This window comes from Coccomyxa subellipsoidea, assembly GCF_000258705.1.
Source record: "Coccomyxa subellipsoidea C-169, whole genome shotgun sequence".
Classification (NCBI taxonomy): Eukaryota; Viridiplantae; Chlorophyta; class Trebouxiophyceae; family Coccomyxaceae; genus Coccomyxa; species Coccomyxa subellipsoidea.
Window position 1 is genome coordinate 1 of NW_005178032.1, and position 12672 is coordinate 12672.

At 53.3% G+C, this 12672-nt stretch overlaps 1 protein-coding gene across 1 annotated transcript; it reads right to left on the reverse strand.

Annotated features, from left to right (window-relative positions):
* Positions 1-1933: 1933 nt before the first annotated feature.
* COCSUDRAFT_47922 (hypothetical protein) lies at positions 1934-12672 on the reverse strand (the record flags this gene model as incomplete). The annotated part of the gene is made up of 20 exons (XM_005646215.1): positions 1934-3263; positions 3598-3750; positions 4011-4056; positions 5720-5931; positions 6046-6172; positions 6393-6575; positions 6840-6985; positions 7168-7237; positions 7831-7995; positions 8175-8288; positions 8482-8687; positions 9275-9404; positions 9672-9870; positions 10037-10170; positions 10387-10515; positions 10680-10982; positions 11150-11362; positions 11566-11648; positions 11943-12095; positions 12423-12672. The coding sequence occupies 20 exons, from the start codon at positions 12670-12672 to the stop codon at positions 2776-2778; spliced, it is 3504 nt and encodes a 1167-aa protein (XP_005646272.1). The 3' UTR covers positions 1934-2775.

The window sequence follows — 12672 nt, forward strand, 5'->3', positions numbered from 1 at the left end:
CCTAAACCCTAAACCCTAAACCCTAAACCCTAAACCCTAAACCCTAAACCCTAAACCCTAAACCCTAAACCCTAAACCCTAAACCCTAAACCCTAAACCCTAAACCCTAAACCCTAAACCCTAAACCCTAAACCCTAAACCCTAAACCCTAAACCCTAAACCCTAAACCCTAAACCCTAAACCCTAAACCCTAAACCCTAAACCCTAAACCCTAAACCCTAAACCCTAAACCCTAAACCCTAAACCCTAAACCCTAAACCATAAACCCTAAACCCTAAACCCTAAACCTAAACCCTAAAACCCTAAACCCTAAAACCCTAAACCCTAAACCCTAAGCCCTAAACCCTAAACCCTGAACCCTGAACCCTGAACCCTGAACCCTAAACCTAAACCCTAAGACTAAACCCTAAACCCTGAACCCTGAACCCTACACCCTGAAGCCTGAACCCTAAACCCTAAACCCTAAACCCTAAAAAAAATAAAAAATAAATATATGGAAGGCGCCTTGCGACAATGAAAGGCGCGCCGCGACAATGAAAGGCGCCTTGCGACAATGGAAAGCGCCTTGCAACAATGGAAGGCGTTGCGACACGCGCCTTGCAACAATCAAAGGCGCCTCGCGACAATGAAAGGCGCGTCGCGACAATGAAAGGCGCCTTGCGACAATGAAAGGCGCCTTGCGACAATGAAAGGTGTTGCGACAATGGAAGGCGCGCCGCGACAATGGAAGGCGCCTTGCAACAATGGAAGGCGTTGCGACAATGAAAGGCGCGCCGCGACAATGGAAAGCGCCTTGCGACAATGAAAGGCGCGCCGCGACAATGGAAGGCGCCTTGCAACAATGGAAGGCGTTGCGACAATGAAAGGCGCGCCGCGACAATGAAAGGCGCCTTGCGACAATGAAAGGCGCGCCGCGACAATGAAAGGCACCTTGCGATAATGAAAGGCGCGCCGCGACAATCAAATGCACATTGCGATAATGAAATGCGCGTTGCGACAATGAAAGGCGCGTCGCGACAATCAAAGGCACGTTGCGACAATGAAAGGCGCGCCGCGACAATTAAAGGCGTGCCGCGACAATTCAAGGTCAAGTGCAGAGAAGCGGTCCTTAGCCTGAGCCATAGCATCAAGAAGAGCGGGAGAAGTAGGCACTGTGCCAGGTGAACCAACGACTTGGCAAAATGTAGGGGCGGAGGGTTCAGTTTTTATTTTAGATAGCGAGAAAGAATAGTTCAAAATGTACTCATATTGATTCGGCCCAAAAGAGTACTACGAGGGGAGTCAATTGAACACACAACTCTCCGGAACCAATGTAACGTCTAGAATTTCCCAATGGCTGATGGTGTACAAATAACACTGATTTAGGCGGTGCAGTGGGCTTATATGCCACAGTTGAACATGAGCCTAGATAGGCTTGCATCCCAGACCTGCATCAATGCAAGGTTGATGCAAAGAATACTTATCCGCAGTGCATAAGCAGTGCTGCATGTGCATGAAGTATTCACTACGGAAATCACTATGTTACAAGAGGCATGCCGGCACAAATGTACAAGTGGGGACAAGCCCATGCAGTTGCAAGCGCTCCTAGCGTGCACGAGATGGTACGCTGGCCCAAGTTGGCCCATGGGCTGCGCAACCAGTAAGTAGTGCACTGATTCAGTGCTACAGCTGCAGCCTGCATAGAATGGCAGAGCAGGCTGGTATATTAGATATGCCAACTCCAGCAATAGAAAATGCCAGAGCAAAGCAACCTCACCGCAGCATGCTAGCATGATTACAGAGTTGTTCTTATATAATATATTACACATGTTCTAGTCCCTGCAGGCAGGATATGTTCAGCAACGTGTATTTTAGAAGCTTCTTCATATATGTCCTATATAGTCCATGGTCTTTGCGTATTTGCCACCAATCATATGGTATTCCTGCAATGTCAAATATTTCAATATGATTAATCATCCCTCACACAATCATTCGAACTCCAATTCTTCAGAAGTCTCCACCTTAAGGGCTTGCTCTAGTTCCGGACGTTTCTTGAGCTGAATATATATGTACACTCATGTGCAATGTATTCTCTTTCAACCCGCCGGCATACTGGCGCCAATATGACCAAGCCAACGGAAGTCTCTTGGACCAGAAATAACATATGATAGATAGTGCGCAGTAATATTTTGAAATTATGAACAGTGGCCACTGCCAACATGCAAGATATCCCAGTACAAAGGAAATTGTGTCAAGAGGCTCATTTCACTATTATTGAATAGAGAACAGCGCATGCCACATACATTACCAAAAAATTATCAGGCACAACGGTACCGGTTCTGCACTGATTGTTGCAATATAGGCCAATTGGCGCTACCTTGTATTATCTCTCCGAGTCGAACTGTCACAGAACACAAGATGCAATCCTGTGACATCTTTTGAGTCCTCGTCATGGGTGTCCACAAGACAATTCAGCAACAGTAGCGAGCAACATAGCCATCACATGTGTACAACCACCGATACCTGTATACAGCCACCGACAGCACTGCATGGCGCCATGCAGTGCTGTCGGCAAGGTGCAACACCGGCGTCTGGAGCCATCATCTAAGTCATGCATGCGGAAAAAGCGCAGTGCATGCAGTCGCTGTGCACTGAACAGGTGGCATTCAAACAGTGGCATTCAAAGAGCGCAAGACCCCTTTCATGCGCCAAGAAATGCCAGACGTATGCTTGAATGCTACCCGGTGCACAGTGCTCGCAAATATTTATGGCAGATCTGCCAGAGGCACACACTTCTCACTGGGTGCCGTCAGCCACCCACACGCCAATGGCATCAATTGCTGCGGCTGACCTCCCAAAGAAGCCTGAGATGGTTCCGTTGTACGAGAAGAATTGGGGGTCCCCCCCAACGGTTCCCCCAACATCTCCGTAGGGGCCAAAGACAGTTCCCCCGCTCAGAATAAAGCCCAGGGTGCGCACGATGCGGGTGCTGCTTTTAGAGAGGTCAAAGCCGGTGCTGCCAAAGATACCGGAGAGGACCTGGCCGGGGGGAATGGTGAGGGAGTATGAGCTGCCAGTCGCGGGGTCTGTGTCTATGCCGCCGTGCAGCACGGAGCCAATGTCAGCGTATGTGATGCTGATGCCCAAGACGAGCTGCGACGGGCCCGGGCCGACTAAGCCAGGGGATGGATTCCCAGCGATTGTGTCGTAGAGAGTGATGCTGGTGATGGTGTGCCCATATCCGTCATCAAAGGGCGCTCCTCCACCGCCGCCGGCCGGGCCAGCTGCATAACACAACCCCATGCATTCAGCGCTCCCGCAAGATGACTATCTGTGCGCAATGTCCCAAGTAAACATGCTGGTGAATTATGGCATGGCATTAGTAGCTTCTTACAGCAAATACTTTTTAGCCTGGGCTTCGCCAAGATAAATTGAATTGCTGCCGAAATGGCTGCTTACACATGCATGTTGGGCAGTCCATGGCTGTCAAGCAACTGGCGTGCAAAAGCTAGATTTTTGCTGCCTGCAATGGGGCAGCTGGCCTTTTGTCAGCACCCATCAATGGCCTCTTAAGAGCTTCTAGCCACAGATGTTTTCCGGTAGGTGGACTGCACAAACCCTGGTGGTAGGTGGGGCCGGTGGCGCCAGTGGGTCCGGTGCCTCCTGTAGGGCCAGTGGGTCCGGTGCCTCCTGTAGGGCCAGTGGGTCCGGTGCCTCCTGAAGGGCCAGAAAAGCCGGTGGCTCCTGTGCCACCATTCTGACCAGAGGGTCCTGCAAGGGAACCAAGAGCAATGCTGTCAATCGCTGTTGAAAATTACAGATGTGCAGTGTTCTTGGAAACCATGCACTTGACATGGTGTCAAAAGCTTCTCAGTGCAGAGGATTATGTGCATAATCACTGATGGCATGCAAGCATGCTGTGCTCACAGACGTTAATTCAATGCTGCAATTCTATTGATGTTGTGGTGTAACAGGCAGAGGTTGTTTGCTTTCACAGCCAGCATTGTTCTCTTGGCTGCAAACATGTTTACCTGTGGGCCCTTCTACGCCAGTTGCGCCGTCTGTGCCATTAAAACCCTGCAGGTCACAAGCGCTCAATCGAGTGGTAAGTACTATGACAAGGTATCAGCAGCCTTCGTTGGAGGAAACATTCCATATACTGACAAAAGCAACGTACTAAAGCGAATTTGTTGAGCACACGTCGAAGAGCACACGCATGAATTACGATGAGGAGGTAAACCATGGAATCACCGGATTGAGGGAGCTAAACATCTTGATGAGGGTCTGCACAATCAAGTCCTGCTGTGCAGCGTGAGCAGCCAGCTGGTCTAATCTCCGATTGACAGCCAGGAGCTGTGCACGCAGTTCCGCCTTGGAAGCGGGCAAGAACCCTGAGAGACTTTCATCAGTGATATTGACTGCCTGGTTGAAACCTGCAATGGGTCAGTAAAGAAGTACCAATGAGACGCCTCCTCTAGCACAGGGCACCAGTCAGAATGCCAGGGCTCAACCAAAATAACCCGATGACCTCACCGAGAGCGTCTGCAGCATAGCACAAACTGACGGCAGAAGACAGTACGAACACTTGGTAGCATAAATTCGGTATCTTCCACGCCCTCGTTTGCGTCCTGTGCCTGCACGTCCCGCGCATGCTTAGTAAGACGCTCGTCAGAAGGAACTCAACTTCCCAAGTAATTTGCTAGACATCATAGGGCTCCTTTTGGAATGTTTCTGGCGTACCTGTGAAGGTGAGACGCCATATTGCTGCTTTTCTTAGGGCTGAGTGTTGTCTAAGTCCGCACTTCGCTACGGTGACGCAGAAGCAAATTGCCAAATTTTCTCCAACTTGCGACGACTTTCTTCCTGCTGTCTCTTATGCGTACAGTTTTCTCTAGCTGACGACCCCAATCTAGCTGTGTCTCTCTGATTTGGATTTGTCTGTCAGCTCGGCTGTTGAAGTTCAAACCCTTCCCGCCTGAAAGGGTGTGACGCCCTCAGATACCAGGGGTCACAAGGGGACTCAGTGGATACATAAACGAGTGAACTCTAACCTAGTAAACCCACCACAGTAATAAACCTATAATCGATATTTCATTCAGCACCACGCCCGTTGCCGTTACCGTAATACTCTCCACAAGGATGACCTCCCCACCCTCCCCCAACCTCCTGCCCAGCTTGAGGATACCCTCCTGCCATGCTCCTGGGGTTCCGATACTTCTATTACTTTGCAAATCAATTGACGGTGTAATGGAGTTTTTGGGACCGTCATGACGTCAGACCGTTGCCACCGTAAATTGTTTTAGCCCTTACACAGGGTCTGCCCGTCATGACACCGCAATTTACTTGCAATACACAGTAATGATGTCGACATCAGTAATGACGTCAGACCGTAATGGCCGTCAACCGTAAGGCCCACAGCCCTACGTGTGTCTAGATTTTCTTTTCCAAAACAAGTAGAATCCAACATTCCGGACAGAGAACAACTGCGTGCAAAAAACGAGCCGACAAGCTCAAAAAAATCAGCAACTATGCTACCGTAATAAGATAAAGGAAAACTATTTGACAAACCTCGCTGGACCGATTGCCATAACATTGTCTTGCATCCTCACAATGACCGCACAATGACTGCCGGTAACGCCACGTGGCTGTAGAACAGGAGATTCCAGTGCACAAGTCCTCCGACACTAGGCCCACCAAGCGCTGCTCGCCACCTGTGTTGCCTCAGGTACATTTAAGGCACAGCTGGCGCTGATTCCAAGGCCGCTGGTCGCTGCCCCGGGGGCAGGCGGGCGCAGCGGGGGCACAGAAAGTGATCAGGCGAGGGCAGCGCGTCGGCAAAGCCAGCGCAGCGCGTGTGGCTCCACTCGCAGCACCCATCGCACGCAATCATGCGCTCCCCATCGTCGTCACGAGTGCCGCAGCTGCACGCCACCTGCCACTCCTCCACCCCCCCTGCAAAGCACATTGCAGTGTTTGGCACAATTCACTAGACGTGGCACAGCACAGACAGGCTACATGCTTCTGTGTCGAGACCCTGCACCAGCAAACTATTCAGGAGAAGCATACCTGCATGGCGCCACAGAGGGTCGACATCGATGCCGCTGCCATGCACAGTGACCTGCGTGCCATCAGCAACCACCGCCAGTCGTCCTCGCTGTTGATCCCCAACCTCCAGCCCTTCCACACCCTCCACCTGCAATTAGTAATTGGCTTCATGAGTCCAATCAGCAACAATTGCATGAGCATCTGCAGAAGAGTATCTATGACTGCAATGGAGAAGCCCAGTCCAAATGCTAGTTTATCAATTTTACCTAAGGGCCATTGTGTACACCTCCTCAGCATCACGCACAACGCTGTTTATCACCAACAACAAAGCCATCATCTATGCCCCTATTCTGGTATCTGCAAGTCACCTCGATGTGGTTGAACATGCGGTATGTGTCGCGGAGAGCAGCAGCCACCGCCTTGCGCAGCTGTGGGATGGTGGCCTTCCGGGAGAGCAGGAGCAGCTCTGGGGGCGGCCCCGCCATTGCGCGCTTCCGCATTGGCCTCCGCCGCAGCCCTCCTCGACCTGCGCGCCCGGCCCCTCTGCCACCCTGATGTCAACAAGAAACAGCCTTAAAACAAAATTCATCCCCGGATGTGTTGATTATTCCAGGGAATACCCTTGCAAAGCCAGCAGCTGGCAAGGTAACGCCAGTGTAACATGGTTTTAGTGCCTCAATTAGCGAAAGGTCTGGGCACAAAAGCTGCCCAATTTTCAGGCCTGGCTGGAAGCTACTTTCGTAGAAGGGTCTTACTGTCAGTCTGCAGGCTGATAATTGCAAGGATTATTTTCTATGGTGCTAGCAGCGCGGTACCTGCTTTGAAGCAGAGCCTGGGGACATGCGCTCCTCTGCGGGCTTCCTAGCGGCTGAGATGGCAGCGGTGGCTGCATTCGCCTGGTCTGATATCTGCACCCTCACCATAAGCCGCACCTCGCCCTGTGGTGAGCCTGACTTGGTGCCTGCACCACATGCTGCATGGCTCAAAGATCAAAGACAAAGCTTGTGAAATCTGCTGGGTGCATCCCAAGATTGCAGGATTGCTAGAGTTCTCTGATTCAGGGCAATTAAAGAAGTAATGCTCGTCATGAAAAGGTACATCATATAGAGCAACATCATCCAGGCTTATCGTGGTGGGGCGCACTTGAGGCAGCCGAGGGATGCAGAACGTCGCCCTGGTAGTCCTTCACAAAGTGCTTGACATCCCTCAGCACCTGTTCCACACACACCTCACATAAGCACTGCATCAGCTGAAGATGAGAAGTTGAACAAAAACCGTGCACTTGTCAGAAACAGGACAGACGCATGCATCAGAATCCAACAACGTACAAGGGTTGGTACATGCAGCAACGGCAGCACTGAGTCTGAGGAACATCGGGTGAAACATGGGCTCTTGCCTGCACATCTGCAGGGAGTGTGACCAGGCGCAGCTGAGGTAGGCATGCCGTGGGATCTTCAGAGCGGCACTCACAGGGGCCGGCTGCGTTGCAGGCGCACGGAGAAGCAGTCTGCGGCTTTCCAGCAGCCGCCACTGCTGGTTTGTAGGTGCGCATGACTACGTCGAAGAGGTGCGCCAGATCGCACATCACCTGATCCCGTGCTGTCAGGCCCGCCTGAGGCAGTCGCAAGCAACGTGTGATCTCAGGGACTGCAGAAATCACGCAAACCTTTCAATGAATCCACAGCGTCAGCCACACAATGCAGTGCGCACGGCCTTCTGGACCGCAGTTCCACATGCACTGAGAGTATGCTCATATCAAACCCACAGTTGATTATTGCCAATCCCAACGTATGGGTGAGGGGTCACCTGAGGAGTGAAGCGTGCTCCAGGACTGAGGCGCCGCCAGGGGAACCACCTGACTGGGGGGGCACATCCGCCTGCAGCGGGCTGCGCTGCATAGCTGATGCGCTGGCGCTTGACGGCTGCCTCCAGCTTCAGGTTCTCTCGCCGTTTCTTCTCCGAATAGTTCACCTGGGGTGTGCCTTTTGACTCAGTGGCAGTCTAAATAAGTTGACAGCCATTGGCAGATAATTGTGATCTTGATTTCCTGGCTTACCCATATACTGTTGAAAAAGGGACCTCAAGTCTCACATGCATGCCTGGGATCAAGAACAGTCGCAAGCGGCAAATTCAAAGATTTTCAAGATTACCTGTGGTGTATGCCGGAGGCGGCTGGAAGAAGGGTTAGGCTGGGGTGCGCCAAGCAGTGAGGTGTCAACACCCGAGAGCGCCTTGTTGAGGTGCGCCGCCTTCTTTGCCCACCCCTGCATAAAAAGTCATCAGCCTAATGTTAAAAAAAATTGGAAAAATGCACAAAGTGCATAACAGACATGCCAAGTGCCCAAATGACCCATAGATCTATCAGAAGCCCACCAAAGCCAGCAAGCAGGCGCTTACATTCTTCAGTTTTAACATTATACATCAGGGCCGATAGACGTTGGAAGATAATTCTCTCACATGCACAGCATTGCCAGGCGTCTGCGCCCCATCATCCGCAGTGGCGCCAGCCAGCTTCCTGCCGTTCTTCGCCTTGCCCAGCCGGGAGCGCGGCCGCGTGCAGGCAGCAGGGATCGGCCGGGACAGGCCAGGGGATGCACCAGCCACGCCATTCTGGTCACTGGTGGGCTTAATCTTCAGCAGCACATCTGGCATTGCTCCTGCTCCTGCTGGCATGGCAGCAGCAAGAGGGCCAGGCAGCCCCTCCGCTGCTTTTAGAGCTCTTCTGAGCATGGAGCTTTGTGGGCTACGCACGCCGTTTGGGACCCTTTGCCTGTCCAGTACAACAGCAGTGCTGAGTCGTCAAGACAAATTCTTTACTGAACATATAAAACTTTCACGCTTGCTTCCACACATATTTTATTCATGCATTCTAAACTGCAAGAATGATCAGAGGATGTGGGTGACAATGTGCACCTGAGCAACGGTGTGCCGCTCGCTGCATGCATGTCGCCTTCGGGCAATGCTGCTCGAACAGGTGACTGAATGCTGCTCGGCTGAACTTTGACCAGAGGGGGCGCTGCAGGGCCAGCTTCTGAGGGGCAGGAACGTTCTTTTGCTGTCGGCTGCGGGGTCGCAGCATCTGCCAGTGCAAGGCTGAGTGAGTCTGCCGCAGGGTCAGCAGGTGTGCTGTCAGGCCGCTGTCTCTTCCGCGGCAGAAACCTGCCATTTGCAAGCCGCGGTTGCCTTTTGGCGGGAGCTTTCTGAGAGTCTCTTGCCTGCTCGGCAAGTTGCGCCTGCTGCTGCTGCTCACCGACAGCCCCCACGTGAACATCCTCACCAGGAACGATATCCACACGCTCTATTTCTGACTCTCCACACGGCCCTGCCGCTTGCAAGTCTGGCTGAGGCTCATGCGACCCCCTGGGAACAGCGGCAGCTTGCTGCAGCACATCAGGTACGGGTATGCTTCCTGCTGATGTGGTCTGCTCAGGCGCTGCACTCGTGCTGGGAGGATCTACTGCTGCATCTGATGGGTCTGCTGCAGCTGCAGAAGCTCCACTGTCAGAGCTGGGCATTGGCCCGTTGGTGCCAGCGGCACCATTAGCCTCAGCGTGCTCTGCCTCCACAGCAGCCTTAGCAGGCAAAGCAGTATGGAGCACCTTCGCTGCTTCCCCAGGCTGAGCGTCACTCCCTGCTTCTGCCTTCACCTGCCCTGTGCCCACCTCGATTTCATGTGGGTCTGGCTCTGCAACGCTGCCCTGGTTCTCTGCATCTGGGCTGCCAGCGCTGGCTACATTTTCCTCAGTCTGCCCATGGCTGTAGCTCTGCTGGAGAACAGCTAAATCCGCTGAGCCCGCGAGCTGCTCCAGGAGAAAGTACTGCTCGGGCGATGACGGGTGCATCCGCCTGCGGTGTGCACACAATTTAGTAGGGGCAATGAAACCATGTTATACTAGCAGTCTAAACTCAGCAAGCATGTTCACGCGGTGGCGCCAAACATACTCAATACAAGCAACAGCGGTGCAGGATGATGTTGGGAGTGGCTTAGGCAGAAAGGGAAGCAGGGCCGCACATGGTGATGTTGGCACCGAGCACGCTGCGATTGCCGATGGTGCCGATGACATACTCCAGCAGGCTGGCCTCTGCCACGCGCGGCTTCATTGCCTTGCGCAGCCAGCTGGCCGACATCCACTGCCCCCGCCGCTTCTGAGCATGCGCTCCAAAATACTCAGTAACAGATCCATTTCTGGCGCTTTCCCTTTCTTGGCACCTCAATCTGTATTATATTACTAGAAATAGGGGAGTTGGCCAATCAGGACGCCGTGGTGTTAACGCCCCTGACTGCATGCACATTGCCAATACCTCAATGACAGGATCATGACAGCAATATCTGCAGGACCGCAGGTGTGTTAAGACAGGTACCTGCAGGGCGGCCACGGCGGCGGCCAGTGCACTCTTGGCACGGTCACCGCTCCATCGCTTCTTCCACCACCGCCCATCCAATGGCTCCAGCACGCCCTCACTCGGCTGCAGATCTGCTGCAAGCACCGCCTGCACAACATGTTCTGCAGTGTAAAAATTTGCATTCAAAGGAGCAGAGCAAATAGCACAGTGCAGTGAACTCAAAACCGGAAAGCACGGATGCCTTACAGTAATCCCAATCAACAGACAATCCAAATTCTTGCTTGGCGGATGATGAAGGCCCCAGCGCACACCTGTGGCACTTCAGAAAGGGGAGGCGCATTGAGCGCAGCCCGCTTGGCCGGTGTACTGCTGGCGCCAGCTTCATTGCCTGCAGGGCGCTTCTTGCTGGTGCTCTTCCCCGAGGGCGGAGGCTTGTGCTGCTTGGAGGATGCTGGAGTCTTCACGGGGCTGGGAGGGTCGCGCAAAGGGGCCGGCGTTGATCCCCTGGACTCCAGAACAGGCGCTGCCTCGTCTGCATGCGACAGGAAATGCAGCAGCCGCTGCAGCACCTCTCCAAGCGTAGTCAGGGCCTTCTTGCTGCCCCCATGCGGCACCTGTAAGTCAACAAAAAAATCCCTAATAATAAAACACCAGCAACCATAGATCATCAATGTACGGTTGAAGAAATTCCTTGAGGAAGCAACTGCCTTGGCTATCACCACTTCCATGCCATTTGGTCTTGTCTGTGTTGAGTTCCTTACAAGCTTTACAAAATTCGCACCGAAGAGCGCTCGATGATGTGGGCCAGCGCAGGGTCGGAGCCTTGGAAGTCGGCCAGGACATCGGCCAGGAGAGTCTTGTGCACGGCGTCTGCCGCACGGCGCCATGCGGCGCGCGAAATGCCGAAGCCGCCGCGGCCAAAGGCGTAGCCCCAGCGCCCGTACCAGGTATTACGGAACGCCGACATGTGCAGCACGCGCAACTCCATTCCCGCCTGGACACGGGAGAGCTTTATTCCTAACAAGCAAAACTGCAGTATTCTGGCACACAACTCTCGACCATTACATGTGCTTCTTTGAGAATTGAGAAAGTTATTGCATACAGATGATCTGAGATTCAATTATTGATGGTGCTCGGCATGCAACATAGTGGGGTAAGTTGATGCAAGGTCGATTATACCGCGCTGAAAAAGCTCACCTTGTTTGAGACGTCCTCAACGCTGACCTCCCTGGCTCGCAGCAGCTCGCACAGCCGGTCCCACAGTGTCATGATCTGCCCGCCTGCAAGCATGGATATTCACGGTATTGATCAATAAATGGTTTCATCCCTACTGTTATGCACAACCCACCAACACAAGGGAGAGTGCCGCTGACTCACAATATATATTGCATAATTTCAATATGAAGAAATTAAGAGTATGCCTGTGAGTGCAGAGGAGCCGCCCTCCAAGCCGTTGATGCGCAGCAGGTGACCGAAGCCGTTGGCGTGCAGCAGGCCATGCAGCAGGTGCGTTTGTGAGTCAAAGACCGAGGTCGGCGCCGTGTAGGAGGCCGTGCAGTCATCTGCATGCGGACCAGCGGGCAGTGCCAGCAGCTTGCCACTTGTGGCAGCCAGGCCCAGGGCCACGAGCGCGGGCAGGTTGGCATGCTCCCGAGCAATTTTGGCGTCCGAGTGGGCAGGCAAGATGAAGTGGTAGCGGCGTGTGCACACTGCGTGGTGCTGCCAGCCTGGTGGATGCAAGACCGCCCTCCTTTCAGTAAGCTATTCACGCAGTTTGCCGTGGCACACCACACGAATGTGGAATGCATGAGAATTTTATTCAGGGCTGACCCAATTAGGCAGTGCACATCAAGCTGTCTTGGTAGGGTCGAAAGGCCACCTGCTCCGCGCTCTAGTCTATATTGCCATAAGGACAAGCAGAGGTGCAAATTCTGGATGAGATTGGGCACATCGGTTGAAGGAACTCCACAGTTCCAATTGCAGCAAGCCCTGGCAGGCATGTGCCAGCTGGGTGAACCTGTGCTTCACGCGGGGTGTGTGGTTTAGGAACTCACCAATGATCCTGCATGGGTCGCAGAATGAGGGCGATTGGTCATGCAATCGCTCCTCGTAGACTTGCAGCCTCACATCGCTCTGCTGGCTTCGCAGCTCCACGTTCCAGCAAGAGACGAGTGGCAGGCCCAGGTCTACAACAGGGGTCCCATACTCCTTCAAGAAGGCGCGGATGTTGTCCCGGAAAGCACCTGTGTACACTGGAGCTTGCCCTTGAATCCACGGAACCCCGGCGTCCACCCCAGGGTCCAT